The 18956-nt window shown below is 37.5% G+C and overlaps 1 protein-coding gene across 3 annotated transcripts in view; it reads left to right on the forward strand.

Annotated features, from left to right (window-relative positions):
- Positions 1-18956, forward strand: part of LOC147047906 (uncharacterized) — a 33226-nt gene that overhangs the window by 4055 nt on the left and 10215 nt on the right. Inside the window, exons 2-6 of one of the 3 annotated variants that reach the window (XM_085926252.1) lie at positions 6802-6915; positions 9417-9544; positions 14948-15065; positions 15245-15429; positions 15615-15696. In XM_085926252.1, the coding sequence (XP_085782378.1) occupies positions 15667-15696 (30 nt within the window). In that variant the 5' untranslated portion in view covers positions 6802-6915; positions 9417-9544; positions 14948-15065; positions 15245-15429; positions 15615-15666. The remainder of the gene's footprint in view (positions 1-6801; positions 6916-9416; positions 9545-14947; positions 15066-15244; positions 15430-15614; positions 15697-18956) is intronic. The other 2 variants (XM_085926250.1, XM_085926251.1) reach the window with 2 other exon arrangements.

Here is an 18956-nt window from a genome sequence, read left to right on the forward strand (position 1 = left end):
TAGTGGAGCACTGGTTAGCATGTCCAAACTGTTTTCCAGGTCATTCGTGTGATTTATCTCTTTCATATTATTCTGTTGGACTTTGCACAAGAGAACTAATGAAATCACAGTCTGACTGAAATTGACGTGGTCCAATCTACTAGTTAAGGGTGACTCATGGGAAGTAGGAAGGTGGATGGAGCTTCTCGGTATGTTAGGAATGAGGGCGTAAGTAGAATAGGTAGCACACATGAAATAGTTTGGATCGCTAGCATCACATAGTGTTCCTCCAAATATTTTGAATGGTTGATACTCGTGCATGTGTGTGTGTGCATGCGATCACCTTTAAACAAACGCAAAGTGTTTGTTAAAACGGACAATGATGTTGTCAAATCCACTATCTCTGCCACTCATTTCTGATTGAGCATTGTCATCCTGTGAGGTGGGTCAGATAAGAGCACAGTATGTACAAAACATTGTTGAAATTCTTCCCATCTTGACTGTAAATCCAGTCCATCACTCATTAATGCTTACGCCCTGTTATTATGTTGACAGCCCGGTAGCTTTTAAACGCAGTGATCAATGCAAACAGTGATTTATGGAAAAAGTCTCATGCTTGGTGGACGATTTGCTCACTTAGCGTTCCAACAAATAAATAATCTATCAGACTACCATTACACATTTTGCATCAGTAATGTCACTGTTTATGTTGATCTGATGTGAGCATGCTTGATTGACACCTGACATCCTTGTGTACAGTCTTATAAGTTTGAAGGTTCCTCTGTCCTCGCAAACTTAGTAGATCATCTTCTCAAAAGAATAACTTTCCCAAGGCCCGTGGCTATTTTCCAAAACTTTTATAAATATAAGGTGGGTGCGGAGCTTGAAGAAACAACTCTTGGAATGTAATGCATTTTGAGAATTTATGATTCATATATCTCTGGCAAATGGTCTGAAGGGAGTTCATTTGATTTCTACTACCAATAACACCCATGAGTCATTTAGGATATCTGTGTGGGGCAGAGGTTAAAGGTTTATAGAATGAATTGAATTTAGGAGGTGAGAACTGGAGATAACTTAGGTGCAGATTAGTTTGCTGCTTGTTAGAAAGGGCTGCAAAAGCCTCTTATGTCAACAAAAAACTTTGCAGTCTTTTTTTTTTTTTTCTATCATCGCAGCAAATCTACAAACCAACCAAGAGTAGACTTTGTTTACATTGTGATCATGTGCTAACTGGCCTGTGAAGGTAAGGCAACTTGGATGAAAGAATTAGATGATGTTTAACTTGCTTCATGCATTCATTGAAAAGAATGAAGCATTACATCCATCACCCATGACATCGTTTCACGATACGAGCAAAAGTATCGGGACACTTTTCAAATGCGTAATGTTGTTTTGTGAGGTTAAAATGTGCAGTGATGTCAAAGCCACTTCCTCGCCCCTCATCCTTTTGCCCGATTGAGCATGGTCACCGTGTGAGACCCATTTTTTAGTCTCATACTTTCTTCCCTGTGTTGTAATTACTTCACCCAAATGGAGGAATTTTCATTCTGTAAGAGCATGGTCAGAAATATAATATGTACATGTAAGTAATAAATGATCGCCTTCCTAAAAGGCCATCCTAAATACCGAGAGTATGTTTGACTTACCAAACCTGTTATGTTTGTATTACCCTCTAGTCAGTCAGAAGCCAAACATTTCCTCCTGCTAGTTTTTTGCGACATGCAAATAAGAGTGAGCGAGCCGGTTAATAATCATATTACTTCCCAACAATTCTGGCAAATTTTGTGGCAACGTTGTCATTGTTTAAATGTACAGTATGTATTTATGTACAGTGGCACCTCAGTTCACGAAGAATCTGTTTTAACCCCAAAATTAGTTTGCCTTCACATTTGGCCGATGCGGTCACCTGCCGCTCGTGCCCTCGGTTGATACACCTGTGCCTAAACTACAATACGTATCTTATATAACGTGGCTACATTAGCCTAGAGGTGGACACTCCGATATCATGGAGGCTTTTGGATGCGAGTTCAATCTCTACTGCCAAGTCATAGGTTGAGAATCTCGTGGAGCCGGTCTTACATACATTTTCCAAATTTTGATCACACCATTCGTCTTTTATTCCGCATTTCATCACGTAGCTGTGCTGCGACTAATCTCAGTTTACTCTGAGTGAGAGGCAGGGTATACCCTGGATTAGATGCTATATATATCTATATCTATATCTATATATAGATATAGATATATATAGACAAATTCACAGCTAATGACAATTTAGAGTCTTCAGTAGAAATAACTGGCATGGCCTTTTGTGATTGAGGATTCAAAGTTGCTCATTCAAACATATTTTCATATGGACACTATCGTATTTATCGTTGCATAAATACTTTAAATTCATCTTTGCAAAACTGAAAATGCAAACATGAAAATCTGCTGACCTCAAACCTGAATAATGCTGCAAATCTCTTGTCCTTGACTTTTATTCTATCTCTCCCAATTTCCAATCTCTCTCCATTCCCTTCCACATAATTCTCAAGCCATATAGTATAGGTCATGAAACCCATTTTAACGTGTTGTAATTTCTTCTTCTAATGGATGCTTGACAGTTCTAATTATTCATCTCCGTTGAGGAGAAATTGCCACCAAGCTTGTCCTGAAATGCATCTTGGTGAATTTTTGCATTTTATAGCACCTTGTTGTTGTTTTTTTTTCCACCCTCCCTTCAAGTTTTAATGAGTTGTTTTGCATTATGCAGTACCTTCAGGCTTCAATTTGGCATCTGGGAGTGTTGGCTTGACTCCAAAACTGTGGTCAACCAGTGCTTATTACTCATTAAGCCGTCAGAGGGCCGAGTGGTTCAGGGTTGGTGGGAGCTGCAGTGCTTGGAGAGTAGATGTTGTTGTTGTTTGTCCATGTTCTACTTTTTGAAGTGATGTTAAAGATGAAAAGGTGAAAGATTTTAAAATGCACAACAGATCTTTTATGCATGTCTGAACCCACTCTCTGTATACATTAGTAATACTACTGCTAATCAAACATGATTACGAAGTGGAGCCATTTTTAGTTATTTTGCGCTACTTCTTGTTTTGGCTGATTACGAAAGTGTGTGTGAGTTCCTGAGAATAATACAAGAATATTTCAAATGACCAGATGCATACGTTTTAATTACAACCCTGTGTAAAATCTGTACCATACTGTTTGGCTTTGGTGAAGCAATATCATCTGTCTTAGTCATAAATTGTTTACTTTTCTATTATCAAAAAAATAAAATACAATAAACTAGACTGGCAGACCAGAGATTGAAAGGACCCTAGGGACCCTAAAAAAACTGTTTGGTGTGTTGTTGCCTATTCGGGGGGGTCAGTCTTTGCCAATACTGTGCCTGGTTAATACAGTTGAATTTATTAGATTGAAATCACAGCTTTTAATGTTTGTGTCAGTCTGAGTTCACACAGCAGCTTATATTCAGAGATGTTGAATCCAAGACCCAAAAGTAAAAACCTGCCACAGTTTGGCTTTAGCCACAGGTGCTAAAGCCAAATTCTGTCAGAGCTTTTACTTTCTGTCTGTAAGTACTACACAATGTGTTGCTTAAAGCAGGTTCTTATGCAACCCCCCTCCCCAAACTGTCATTGGGCAACCGTGAGAACTTTGTTGTGTGCACTGACTACTGAAAAGTGCCTTACACAACCACATTTCACAAGGTTGAATGAGGAACGGAAAAGAAAGACATTGGAATGGGCAACAAATTGTATTATGAAGAGGTTGTTTTAAAAATAAGCATGATTAATAAGAACTCTTCACACAAAATAATAGATTAAAATGGAGAGAATATCTTAAACAGAACATTTGGTATGAACTGTTAAGAGTACTGTCGTCTAACAATGATCCGGAAGGGCACCTGTTTCAACTCCCTCCCAAATTCAAGTGCTTTGTGTGTAAAATGTTTCTTTGAGGATTCATAAAACTCTTGTTCACACCTGTGTTCATAAAAAAATCCATCTTTGTTTTCTAGAATAAAAGCAGTGTAGCACAAGCAAAAGAAAAGCTCACAAAGAGAACACTTTTGCAATGCAGTGCCAACAAAAATGATCGTCAAACATTGTCTAATCAGCAATAGAATTTTGCACTTTTAATACGATTCCACGTACAATGTGAAAGGTACTGTAGGTCAGTAACAGAGTGTATTGGTCAGCAGCAGCAACTTTCATAATCTTGTAAAATCTTTTAAGTATTCATTTCATATTGGGCATGTTGATCAAGAGACAGATATGAGCACAGAAAAAAAAAAGTCAGCAAAGAAGGCAAGGGAGAGCCGCAGCAATGCTCACACCATAGCTACCTTGCCTGTTAAGGTGTGTCAGGTCTGGCGTCCTGCCGCAGTTATCCGGCTGCACGAAGACACACCCTGGGGTGGAGATCCGAATTACCGGGTAGGGGCGTATTAGATAACTGTGATGCACATTATATTCCAGTATGGTCATGGTTTATTTAAACTCACATAACCTAGATGTGATTTAAGTCTATAAATTAAAAACATTTTCATTGATACTACATTTTGTTGTAGGTGACTTTGCAACCTTTGTTTCTTGATTGATTGATTTTATTTATTTTTTTGTGTGTGCGTGTTAAATCATTTCTGTGTCTTACCATGGTACCGTAACCTTTCCAAGTCATTAAAGAACAAGGGAATACTTTTGTTAATCTTTATATATTATATAACACTTTATATTCCATACAGCTCATTTCCTCTTTGTTATAGAACGATAATATGAACATAAATAGCAAATGTGAGACTAAACTAATTTGAACACTTGCATATACTGTACAGTAGTGCATATAGTTTCTACTTTATTTTGTGACAAACTATATAGTTTTATTAGTTTTTGCTTTAGTTGGTTTGAGTTGAATGGCAACTACTAGATCCTTGTTTTGTGCTTGTTTAATTATTTATGTGTCTGACCATGGTACCGTAACCTTTCCGAAAAGGTCACACCATTGTTTTCTCTTTTAAACGAAACAGTGATTATCATCTATTTTGATTACGTAATTGATGCTAAGTAGGCGTTATTCAACTTACAAGACTATATTCATTATGAGTCAGATTTGACTCATTGCTGCAAGAGTGATAATGGCCAAACGAGTATCATCAGTTTTTCACTCTGCCCCCCCCCCTCCCCCCCCCCCCCAAAAAAACCACACACACTGAGTTTTCTTATTCTTGTGCCATATCTCTCTATTTTGTCAGTTAAGAAAAAGTCATGGTGTGTTACTCTCATATTAACAAACTCCAAGTTAGTCTCGTCCGTTCTAACTGCAGTAGAGGTTGTCGTTAGGGTCATCTCCATGTACACAGTAGTGCAGCCCACCCACTATCACACACGCAAAGACAAGCCCCTTGTGGTTTGAGCTCAGTCAGGAAATTACCTTTAAGTCACCCTGTCACCATGAATTCTTCACTCGCTCCATTTCGTCTAGTGAGTATTCTGAAATAAAACGTCATCTTTGAATAATATTGGCAAAAAATGTTGTTTCATGATATGTGTCAAAGTTGCTTTTGCGTCGAGTTTCATTATGTGCCATGAGGCAGATTAGGTATGGCCCATTAATCCTGTGGGTTAAAATGTAATGGGTGACCAGATTAAAGACTCTAATGGCTGTTTTTTTGCCGTTTCTCACGGATCCACGAGAAGAAGCAGTAACGCAAGAATATATGAATCTATTTGTTTTTCTCATCTGTTAAAAAATGACTCTGGTATTTTCAGTGGCAAATTTTGATGCGAATGTCTGAGAATTCTGCGGTAGTATTTATTTCAGTCTATCAACACAGCCCCATCGAAGAGAAATATTTGTTTTTCCCTCTACTGTTACTTGGCAACGTTTCTAAAAACACACTGGGAACATCCAAATTCCAGGCCTGAAGCAAAAACACAATTCTTCTGACAACAGTACGTATATTTGAATGTCATACATCATCCAAGTAATTAAGAAAAGTTTTCCTTGACAAGATAAACACATGCAGAGGAACATACTATTTATTTTCCTTGTCAAGATAAACATATGCAGAGAAACATACTATTTATTCCATAAATACCTGTTTACATTATGTACGTATCCCACAATATATACTTAATAATACCAAAAATGTCTTTCGAGTGCATTTTATTGGACATCATTATCTCAATGTGTCATGACTATCCGGCCCACTCATATTTTGAATCCCATCACTCAGACTGTGAATTGCCATCTGTAGGTCTTGCATATATAAACATTAATTACTTCCCTCTTTAAGATGATCCTATAGGATCCTATGTGATTTGATCATTATCAGTTATATAATCCACACTCAGAATGTTAAGATCTTGCGCTGGCATTAAATGTTTGCTAGAAAGGAAGAGTTTATCTGCATTCAATGTAATTATTTCACTTTATAGGTCATTTAAAATGGTATCGCATTTATTTGAGTTCTTCTGTGTACTTAGCCTGATGGATTTCTGTCTTTTAGTAAAGTGTTCACCAAAAGGACATTAAACGATTTATTAAGTTGGTCTTTAATGTCAGATATCGTCTTTAGTGTTCATTAAAATTGGATTTTATTTGGAGATAGGGATTTGCTGCGTTTTAGATGCCCCATTATTTCATAACAAAGGGATTTAATAGGTATCTTTACAAGAAATGTTCACTACTTTATGAATTCGGAAACCATTGTTGGTTCAGAATGAAATAATTATGATTGAACATCTGCAATCTATAAACCAATATTTGAAGTATTTTTTAAGAGTTAATGTGGATGAAATAAAATATTCTAATTGTTTTTCATAGTGGCCAGTGTTTGAAAAAAACAGAGGAGAATTCCCAGCTTCTCTCAGCCAACTACGACAGCTAATAGAAGACAAAGTGCATATTGTACATTCTGATATCACAGAGGACCGACAGGTAATTTCTGCCTCTTGAAGTCATTCCAAACCTTTACTGTATTGTATAAATACTGAAGTTATGTTTCTGTTAGTTTTCATTTCAAGTTCATTTTTCTCATAAGAATCGATGTTTTAACTAAATAAAAGTAGCTTTCAAAATCAATCGATCGATCATCAAGTAATCGTCAAATTAATCACCCAAAATTTTAATAATCAAGTAATCGTTTCGTACAATTTTTCACGTTGTCCAAATTCTCTTACCATCAATTCTACATTCATTTTTGTATTCATTTTAGGATGGAAAACAATAACTGAATCAGTATAAAAATGTTTGTTAAGTAGAATGCTCATCACTTTTGTGTGCTATTGTTTTATTATTTGCTAGTTTATTTTTTTAATATTAAACAATACCATATAAACAACAATAAATGGATAAAAATGGTTTTGTACTACACTTTTATGCAAAATAAACTTTACGCAATTATTCAATTAATCCTGGCTGCGTAGCTAGTGGCCCGGGCTTTTAGCTCAGTTGTACGTGTCTTCAACTCCAAAGCCGGGAAATACACTATGAGCATTCAATGCTCAGGCAAGGTCACACTGGATCATCACCGTCACACTTACTAGTGTCTGGCATGTATCTTCAATGGCTCACTTTCCAGACTTGACTTTTTATGCTGGGGGGCAAGATATCCCTTTCATTCTTAAGCGCATCAGTTTTCAATTAAAACTGTATTAGTGATGTTGTAAGTCAGTATGACACAGATCAAGTATGTGTATAGGTACACCTATCATTTGGTTGGACTTGATTCAATGATGTTTGGTGTGATGACATCACTGAAAGTATAGTAGGTTCAAACACCAAAGCATGTTTGGAGCATATCGTTTGGGTCACAAGGTCACACTGGATCATCACCGTCACACTTACTAGTGTCTGGCATGTATCTTCAATGGCTCACTTTCCAGACTTGACTTTTTATGCTGGGGGCAAGATATCCCTTTCATTCTTAAGCGCATCAGTTTTCAATTAAAACTGTATTAGTGATGTTGTAAGTCAGTATGACACAGATCAAGTATGTGTATAGGTACACCTATCATTTGGTTGGACTTGATTCAATGATGTTTGGTGTGATGACATCACTGAAAGTATAGTAGGTTCAAACACCAAAGCATGTTTGGAGCATATCGTTTGGGCACAAGTGTGGTACCACTTTTGCATGGGTGCTTCGGTTCTCTTAAGTTCAACTTTATTTCTCAGTAGACAAGGATATTTTTTGTATGATAAATCAATCAATCAAGATATATAACTTTTTCTTCTACCTTTAAAATACAATTTAAACAAGTACCATAACATTTTTGTCCCCCCCCCAAAAAAAAACAATTTCTTGAAAAAAAATACACAGCACAAAGTACTTTTTTGGTGGTCAAAAGTTTGAAAACAACTGGTCTATAAAATCTAACTAGACCGCACATTTAACCTCAATGAAAGCACACTTTCATACTTTGTTATTTGAATAGCAGTACCACTAATGTTACTAAATCGATCCGTTTCGGTGTGAGATCTTTTTGGAAACTCAGTCATGTTTGAGCACGAGTCACAGGTGTTGAGCGTGATCAGCATGTTCTGCCAGGGTGACTCATCCAGTCTGCTGTCTCTCAGCGCACAGCCGCCATCGAAGCACTCCGTCACCGCAACGAGCTCAGACACGCCCACGCTAGCACCACCAACTTGAATCCTCCCACATCGTGTCCTCCTTGCATCTCGATCCTCTGCTCTCTGGGCTCTGCAATCACCTCCTGCCTCCACAGTCTGTCTGCCCTCTCCTCTCTTCTCCCTCAGCTGGTGATTCATGGCAAGCTTTTGCTTTTACTCACCATGTTGCCCAATGTCTCGCAATCTGACACATTTGTCTGTGAAAATGTTTCGCAATTTCACTTTATCATTTACTGTTATAATTCTGGAGGCGTTTTTGGAAAGTGGTGTGTTTGAGATGCTTTTTCTTTTTCACCTAAAGCCTTTTTTGTTTTTTTTCGAGATCAGTTCTTTCACCCTTTTTGGGTGAAATACTGGCCAGTCATATCATATGTGTCGTCCTCAATTTTCTTTCTGAAATCTTTACCAATGTTGCAAATTGTTTTCACTTCTTACAATTATATTGCAAAAAAACACTTTTTTAAAATAACTTCTGATTTCAAAGCCAGTCATCCAATTGTTTTTTTTTGTAAATTTAATATGATGAGGAAATTATATTTATTTAGCTGCTTTTCCGCTGCCATCGTGTGGTAGGTATATCATCGAGAAAGCTCGTTCCAGAAAAAGCAACGTGAGCCTACACCAATGACATTGCCGTTGTGTCTCTCAGATGAACATGTACAATGTTGCGGTTCATAGTGATTGATTTGGGCCCTATGGAGTTTGTCACAAAAAGTATTTTTATGGTCTACTTTAAATGTCAAACGTTCAACCTTTTGATTAGTTGCCTTTAAGAAATGTAGAAAGTCATGAATTCTTTGACTCAGGGTGTGGCGTTTGCGGAGGACACTGAAGGAGGACTGTGGAAGTTTGCTGTCTTGAGTAAGGAGTTGACCTTTCACCTCCAGCAGCTGCAGACAGAGACTGAACAGGAGCTCAACTGCATACAGACACAGTGAGTGCATAACTTTAATTGAAGTATATAAAAGCTACCCAGTGTTGTGTACGAATTTAAATATGAATATATTTCTGGAAAAAGGAGTAATAGAAAGTCTGCTGGAAAACAATTCTGCTTCAGTTAAACCCCTGATTGTTTTCTCCGAGATGAGTACCGGTTGTGTTTTGTTTGAACCTGTTAGGAGGCAGCTCAGAGCAGCTTTGTAAGGTTTCGTCACACGACTGGGGAAGTTCCATATCTGGTAACCACAGCATTTTTTTATGCTCTCTTTGGAAAAGTTAACAGGATACCGCTTGCAGTTTAAATACATTTATTCTAACTGCTCGTGTTCTAATCCAGGCAAAGAATTGAAGTACTGTGGCCTAATTTAAATTCTTGGTCTTTATTCTTTTGTCACATAAGAAACAATCAAGTACCAGTAGTGAATTCCTAAAATTCCAAATGTTACTTTCCATGTGCTGACCATACGGATAATGCTTTAGGATTGCTGGTATTGTGCGGTGTGGTCGGACTTTCTATTGACGTTGTTTCGTTGCAGGATGAGTTGGTTGAATGCAAGAGAATTTAGTTACAGACTCTATTATCTCGTCAAGCAATCCCCTTAATCTCACCTAATGATTACGTTTTCCATACAGCATTCTCTAGGTTCTGAGCTAGACGTATTTTCTCAACAGTAGTGCTGATAAGACTTTCACATTGGATATGTTAAGGGAACATGTATACATACATGTATTAAGATTTTGTATCATACACATTATAATGCAAATATCATTCTAAAAGAAATATGAAACAATCGTGAAACTTTGATTCAACAATCGTAGTAACATTTACCATTGAAATGAATGGAAATAGACCTAATCAGGATTAAGTTGTTAACCTTGTTTTTAATCTGTGTGTAATTAAAAAGTTATTAATAAGAAATAATGGGTTCTCTCTGAGCAATGTTTTAAGCATCCAGCTCTTTTTTATCTATTCTCTCCAGCAATGATTTTTCTATATCTTCTATCTTTTGGTCTTTACTTTGTCAAACTATTCATTCCTTTAGCCACATCTGCTGCCTTTATTGGCTCTTTTGTTCTTAACAATAGTACAGATGGTACATTTTGCAATAGCAAACTGTGCAGCAAGAATACCAGGTTTCACGTTTAGCTATTGCTTTCTTCCTTTTTTTTTTCCCCTCCAGTGATATGATTAGATTTTTGTAATAATACTGTCAATGTCGTTTTCTGTTTCTTTGGAGCAGTACTGAGGGAAATTTAGACCAAAAATACCTGCAATTCACATGGATTGACTGAAGTGTAAGAAAAAACTCAACCTCCAAAATCGACTGACTGAAACAAAGCATAGTGGATGAAATGAGGCAATATTGTTTTTGAACATTGTGTTCTTAAAACATATTTTACATGACCTAAAGTGTTTCTGTCCTGATCTCATCATTTTTATCATCATACTCTTCATCTTTATTATGTTTTTTTTTAAAAGACCCTCTTGGGTCTCAGCGCTGCTATGTGGGTGGACTGGAGTTTGTAGTCGAGATCTATCACAGCTATGCTTAACTTAATATCATCCACAAGTGGAGATCTTATAAAACGTATAAACGTACTTTGCACACTTTGTTCTTCTGCATGGAGTCCAGCAAGGCTGTTTATGCTCCTGCCATGTCAAAACATTGTATGTGTCTGCCCTGCACTGAATTCAAAGGAATTTGAAAAGCTCCTCTCATTGGCCGGGAAGCTGTGTTCACTCCTATAGTAGCGCAGACATCCTTTTCTAACTGTGACTGTCTCTGAAAATAAAGAAAACTCCATTTACAGTTAGACGAGCTTTTTTGCTAGGCTCGTGCTATGCAGGAATATAGAGCTGGAATCACTTGTGGTTGCATAAATACTAACAAAATGAGAAGAAATACATTCCCAAGTTTCATTTTAAGCTCAAGACTGGCGCAGATGTGCTTCCAGCATTTTGAGGTTGTAGTGTGTGACCAGCATGCCGTGACTATTCCCACAGTAGCGTAGCCCACCCTCTTGCAGATCCATTGGCCTGAGCTCATTTGCGTAATTACCAATTCTAGGTCAAAACTAATTCTGTGTAGAATTAAAGCCCCATAGTGCCCCAAGTGTTTGAGTCTGGAGATGAAAGACACCACAGACACACCATTAGACATAATGCAAATGGGAAAACACATGAATTGAATTTACTGGCACCATTGTGTCAAATGTGAATCTTCTGGTGTTAGCTATTGATATCTGCCTCACCCTTTTTGCTTTCTCTATGATCCTGCCATGACAGGTACTTTGGCAGAACAACAATTAAATAGAGCCTGACAGATACGGCAGGCTAAAACACAGCTCTGGATTTCAGGTGTGCCAACAAATTGTGTCCATCTGACTCACCCAGTTTGATGTCACACTTCCTGAACATCTCTGAATTTCCCTGGAATCTTAGCACATGAACGAATGCACTGACATAATCTTTCAGACGGGATCAGACAAGTTCATAACAATATATTTAGTGGAAACTGTAACAATAATGATGACCCGCCTAAGAATATCCACTCCTTATACGCTAATTCAAATGTCTTCCCGGAGTGTTTCCTCTGCATTTAAGGATGAGTCAGTCGTATTTACAGCATCAATCCTGCTTCTTGTTTCGAGGGATTTGGAAGGGTGGAACATTTTGAGTTTTGTGTGCACTTGAGTTGTGGGTGCCAGGTGTAATCCTGTGACTTCATCCTATTCGACACATTTCATAAGTCACTTTGTTCAGTTTCTTTGTAGGGGTGATAAGGCCTCTTAAACCTTAAGAAAGAAGTGACTTAGTCTGTGTTGTGTGACTTGAAACTTCTGTTAGTGTTTATACTACGTACAAGACTTACCCACATAACGAGTCACTGCCAAATGAAAAAACAGCAATTCAGTAACAATTTATATGAAGCCCAAATTATGTCAAACTATACCAAAATGAAGCTTCTGTTTATTAGGGTGTATTCAGACCTGACTGTTTGATCAAATTTGAATGAATCAGGGTTCGATTGTAACACTGGTCCGAACCTTTTGTGCAGGTGTGAATACTCGCAAACGCATCCTGGTGCAGATTAAAGAAACAGACGCTTTCAAACGAACTCTGGTGCGGTTCGCTTCAGGTGTGATTACAAACAGCGTAGAACCGAACCAACAGCACAAATTTGCAGAGCAGAAATGCAGAGCCTAGGACTCGCGTGTTTTCCTCAATTTCCGGGTCTGTGCTCTGTAGGCCACCCTGGTCATTCTTGACCAATGGGAGCATAGGTCGTCACAAGCGTAGGTGTTTGACAAAATAAACTTCACTTGAAAAATGTGCAGTCTGAATACAGGACTGAATACTTCCCTTAAATTCTAACCCTAAGACTAAATTTAAAGTGTAACTTCTTTAAGATGTACATTACATTCAAAACATATTCAGTATTTCACTCTGGTACAAAAGGAACAATGATAACTATAATGGCCTTTTTCCCAGTTTAATACATTTTGCAGAAACATTTTTTTCACACGGTATATGTCGCCTGTGTTGTTTATGTGTCAAGACATTCTGGGGAGTGACGTTACATGGTTGTGAGTTGTATTTAGTAGCAATGAGCTCTTCTGCTCAGCCTTTTCAATTCGAACAAGAGCGTGATCAAAGACATGAGTAAAATGGAAGAGAAAGCGTGTGATGAAAATGGAGGTCACAGATGTCAGAAGCTAGAGTTGGGTTTTTTTCAGTGGTGTCTTGTGGCAGTCGCTTGCCGATGCCGACTCAGAAAGAGCAGCTGCTGTAAAGAGCAATTGAAACCGCAAATCCATACCAAATGAATACCAACCATATTTTCACACTGTTTTCACTCGTCACTCAAGGGTGTTTATGCTCCTTGTGAGGAAATATAGTAGGCACTGCATTTGGTTTTAACTGTTGTTTATAGTCAGACACAAAAGTGAGCTCTCTCATTAGCCGAAGGCGACGAAAGTCCTCGCATGTGTCTGGGCTAAAATGACGAGAGCCTATCCATGGGTCTCTGGGCAGATGGATTCTTCCACTCGCATCCTCCTACATTTTTCTCAACATTCTTTCTTTAGCAAAGTTATGGAGGCTTACCTCGCTCATCTAAAAGCCGCACAGTCTGGCGTTCTGAATCTTATCTGCCGATGCTTGTAGTAATTATTTTTCTTTGCTCAACAGAAGGCAGCAATGTGGAGTGCAATGAGAATGCAATGTGATCAGGAAAACATGGTGACTGATGTGTATCAAATTGTAAATAAAGTAAATTCTTTTTTAACTTACAAGAAATTTTAATATATATTTCTAACAATGTGTGATAATAGTAGAGTGGCTATATTTGGAGACCCATTCCATTTTAGCCTATCTCCACAAACTGCACGGTATTTACTGCAACAACTTTTATTCACACTAAATAAAGACAATAAACAGAAACAATGGAAACTCAATGTTTTACCTCGGCAAAGACATTCTTATCAAGATGTGCAGCTGCCTTAGAAGTTTTCAAGAATATATATTTTTTTCTTTACATTAGTATGAAATTCATGAATACACACACAACACTTTTACCATATGGGTAAAAAAAAAAACATTCCTGTTACAGGCTGCAAGTGGTGAGATAGACCGACAGTAGTGCATAAAAATGAAGAAATAAGCAACACCCACATATTTTTCACCTGCAATTATGGTGTTTGTCACATACGTTCATATAATTATGGAGCCTTATTTACGAAAGCACCAAATCAGAACACACTGACAGCTGGCAGAATGGGAGTATGTGTGTGTGTGCGTGTGACTATGTGTATGTGTGTCTTTAACATGCATTGTTTTTACCGTGTGGCATATGCCCCTGTTTTTATCTGTTCATGTAAATGTGCGTATAATCTCACTGGAAACAGCACACTGACACGTCCCCACGTATAAGTGTAAACATACACACACACACACACACACACACACACACACACACACACACACACACTGTTAATTATGGCATTTTTCATGGGGTTTATAATTTTCCTCCTCGCTCGTCACACGTTGTTAATATCAATTTTGACTGACGGATGAAAACTTAAATGAGATATTAAAAAAAAACCGATATAAAATTCCCTCTTTATCTCTCTCGCCCTATTCATACTTAACTCTTTCAGTTACAATACCATCTTACATTAATAGCAGTTATTACAGCAATAGATTACAGTTATTGACAGTAACATGTATAGTGAAATAAAATTACATAAAGGATTTTACTCACAATAAATCATGAACACACTATATTAAGGTGGCAAAAGTCCTGAATAATCTAAAATCTACTTTAGTTACAGTTGTTTTTTTGTTTTGTTTTTTGTGTAATTAAAAATTGATTGAGGTACCTCTTTGTGTCGTCAGACAACTACAAATTGAAGGCCGTCTCCAGCAGCTGTCCTCTGAGTTTTTTGTTCTGCGAGAGAAGAAGAAACAGATCCAGCAAGAATTCTCAAGTAGCCCCACCCTTCAGACATCCACCGTGAGTGAACGTTGCTGGGAGAACAAAGCATGACTACAGTCGAATGTATTATTGTCCTAATTTGCTGAATAGTAAAGCTGTAGTGTAGTTGTAACGCCGCATATGCTCCCAACCTCTGACAAAGTGTTGGAGAGATGAGCATTGGATCTACATTTTTAGTAATACTTCTTATATTCCAGTTGCAGTTGAGGGCTTGTAAGGAGCTTCAGCCCTCTATTGCTGGTTGTCTGGTCCAGTTAGAGAAGCTTGTGTTCCAGAAGGAGGCACTGAGGACACTCCATTACCTTCTGACACAAGACTTGCAAAGATACCAGGAAGAGACACAGAGACTAACCTGTTTCACACAGAAAATAAGCAAACTCAGGTAAACAGAACAGCAGTGCACTCCCTCTGTTGACCAATAAAAAAAACAGTCTTATAACTTGGACTGAAATCCTTAAACATTTAAACATGATTGGTTCAAGTCCGATGAATAATTTCAATTTTGTTTCAGGCTAATATTTTTGATAATGATGTTTTGGAAACTGTCTCTGTCTCTTCAACCTTCAGGCCAGAAAAGGAAGACAAGACTTTCACCAACAACAGCCCCTGTGGCCACAGCATGCAAGAAAAGAACGAGACGAACAATATGGTATGATGGAAAACTCTCCAATCATATGTTAAATCACGTCTGTGAGTTTCATTGCAAAATATAACAAGGCACTTGATTGTCAGGTCAGAGGTCACTAGCTGTGGCACACCATCTGTGTTGTAGTTCAGATGTTTGCTGGGATGTAGGTCAGGTTTCTCACATACTACATCACCAAACGCATTAAATCGCGCATTTACAGACCTTGCTTTGCACATTTATGCAGAAAACAGACATTGATTTTCCTCCAAATGAATGAACATTCACAATTATTTGACAGCTACTAGAACAAGGATTCACAAATGGTTGAAGCTAAATAATACCTTAAAGTTATATTGTATTTACATAAATGAACCACAGAATTCATCTTCGAAATTAAATGTGCGTGTGTGTGTGTGTGTGTGTGTGTGTGTGTGTGTGTGTGTGTGTGTGTGTGTGTGTGTGTGTGTGTGTGTACGAGTGTGTGTGTCTGGCTTGGGTCCAGCTGTTGTCAGTCTTTCTTAGACAGTTGGAGTAGATACAGAGGAAACATCTGCCTGCTCATCTGGCTCTGTCTGACTCACACACAAACAAACACACACATTCACACACACACGCTTTTAGCATCTTTCCCCCGAAAAGATGGTAATAGACTAACACAGTTGTGACAGGTAACGATGAGTAGAAAAAAAAATGGTTTTGAGCCTTATTAAAATGGAGGAACCTGTCAAAGTGTCAACAGAGTTGAGGAGAGAATCTTAAAGGCAAAGAGCCGATGAACTGACTGCCAAGACAAACAACACTGGGAATCCTGCAGACAAAAGACAAGAATGTTTTTAGTCCAAGTTCCTTATTTTGTCAACATTTTGTTAAGGTAAATTGAATGCATCTTCAGAAAAATTTAAACAAAAAATATATAACTGAAGCTGAGTCATTTTGACTTGGAGGACATAGGAAGTACATACTGTACAAAGAATGGGGGATGATTTGTCCAGTTGATGTCTTTATTGAAATACAAAAATAACTTTTTATAACGTAAAAGCCTTATGATTCCGTATTGTTCAGTTGAGTGGAAATGGCAGCTCAAGGCATTGAAACTCGTACTGTCACGCTTGCTCGTACTAATCTAGATGAGCCAATCCCGTCCTCTGAGAGGCTTTGTTAGCGGTTCATCAGATTATTTTGCCTTAATCTGTCAGAAAATGAGCCAAGAGTCATGTAATAATATATCACTCTGATTGGAGATCAACTTAATATATTAAAATTCTACTTAATGAAAGCTTTGTCAGTGATACATATTCTGGATTTGTGAATTTGTTTTTAGACCACCAATGCCTTCAAATCACACATGCATGAACACCGATACGTTATATGTAATATGTAATATTACAAGTACATCTAATATTTTAATGGCACTCAAAGTATAAGAATTTATATTTATATGAAGGACAAAATAACATGCATTTTATATCCGTCTTTAGTCAGAGGAATCCTTTTTGTTTTTGTTCATTATTTGTGAGCTGAGAGCCAAAATGCCAAAAACAAGAAAAAATAACGCCTGCTAATCAGAATACCAGATTTAATGTATTCATTTATTTAAAATTCCTAATTTTTCCTCTGATGTGGAGTTATGCTTTACAGTAATCAAATTCATTGTCATTTAAATGATCTTTATTTAACCTATTATTTAGCGATTCATCTCATTAATTAATTATTAATTAAATCGGTTTAATCCGATGAACGTAAAATCATTTGTATTATTCCCACATAGGATAAAACCATATTTGACTAGATTTAGTCCTAGTTGGTAACAAATATTACTGATTAGGTTTCCATCAAGAGAGTAAAACAAAAGTCTTGATTGTGACGTGTGTATACCAACACAGAAACAAAAATGGCCAGTGAGCATATGAATTTTGAGTTTCATGCAATAAAATACAACACATCTAAATGTGATTCGTAAGTAAGTACAGAAAAAATATATAGCTTCTGAGAGCAGCAATCAAAAGTAATATATATCATTTATGATATTATAAAATATCTAAGGATATTATAAAACACAAATCAACCTGATAAAAAAGATACAACATCAACTGAGTTGAGTAAATCTGTTTTATGAGTTGGAATATATTTTGGCCAACAGATCTGTCAGGTGGCCACAAAAACCAAAATAATGAAAAGTCCCTTTGGCTACAGATGGAAGAGCCCTGACAGTTGATGAAATTGATTGTTTTTAACTTCAAAAAAAAGGTTTTATAGTTCCTTTTGTCTTTGTTCAGATGATTTTAATCTTTTTGCGGGTGCCTCGTAAACAAAGTCGACCATCAAAAGAAATCTCTGCAAACATCCCCATCACTTTTGCTACCTAATCAAATTTGACTCACTCCAATCACGGCTGGTACGACATGAGGACAGAACATGCAGTTAACAGGGCTCGCCAGCAGTTTAAACACAATATCGCCCGAAGGATTCTTCACAGCCTGTATGAGGCATTCTGGCTGTGGTTGTTTAGACAAGATCCACTAAAGAGGATTTGGGATGGTCCTGAAGCTATACAAATTTCTCCCCACAAAATGCCCAGTCGAATGCAGTCTTATTTAAAAAACAAAAAAAAACAAAAGGTCATTCATTGCCAACCCAGGTCAAGCAATAAACCTTTGACTTCCCTAGCTGTTATTGGCAGGAAATTAATTTGAAAGATTTAATCAGATTAGTTGGGGCCTCATGTGGACACAGATCGCACAGTACTGAGATTAAGTGTTTAAAACCGGGCTCTTCATATGCTTGAAGAGTTTTTGGTTGCTCAATTTTTCTGTCACATTCAAAAAATATGCATTATAGATTAATATTAGACTCTAAATTGTTTGTGGGTAAAATATACGTTAACTCTATATGTGGCCTGAGATTGGTTGTTAAACAGTCTCGGGTGTATCTCGCCTCTCAAAGCGAACTGGGATGGGGTCCATTTTACCAGCAACCCAAATGAGAATAAGGCATATAAAAAATAGGGATGGACCCAGCCATCTCACTGCAGACAGAAATGTACATTCAAAAACATATGTGTTTTCAAAGAGAAGGGGGGGGGGTGGTCTACACATCATGTCCGTGTTAAAACGACTGCTCTGTTTACTGGGTGAAAATAATAACATTAAAATAATCAACTCCAAACTAATCCTATTGCATCCTGTAAACACATTAATACTGAGCAGCGATTCCAAACCCCAGATACCCTTTTGCCCCGTTTCAGTCCTTCCAGGGCTTGCCTCCTGTCCCAGCCCAGCGTC

Source organism: Syngnathus leptorhynchus, chromosome 12, assembly GCF_054491065.1.
Source record: "Syngnathus leptorhynchus isolate UIUO chromosome 12, UIUO_Slep, whole genome shotgun sequence".
Taxonomy (NCBI): domain Eukaryota; kingdom Metazoa; phylum Chordata; class Actinopteri; order Syngnathiformes; family Syngnathidae; genus Syngnathus; species Syngnathus leptorhynchus.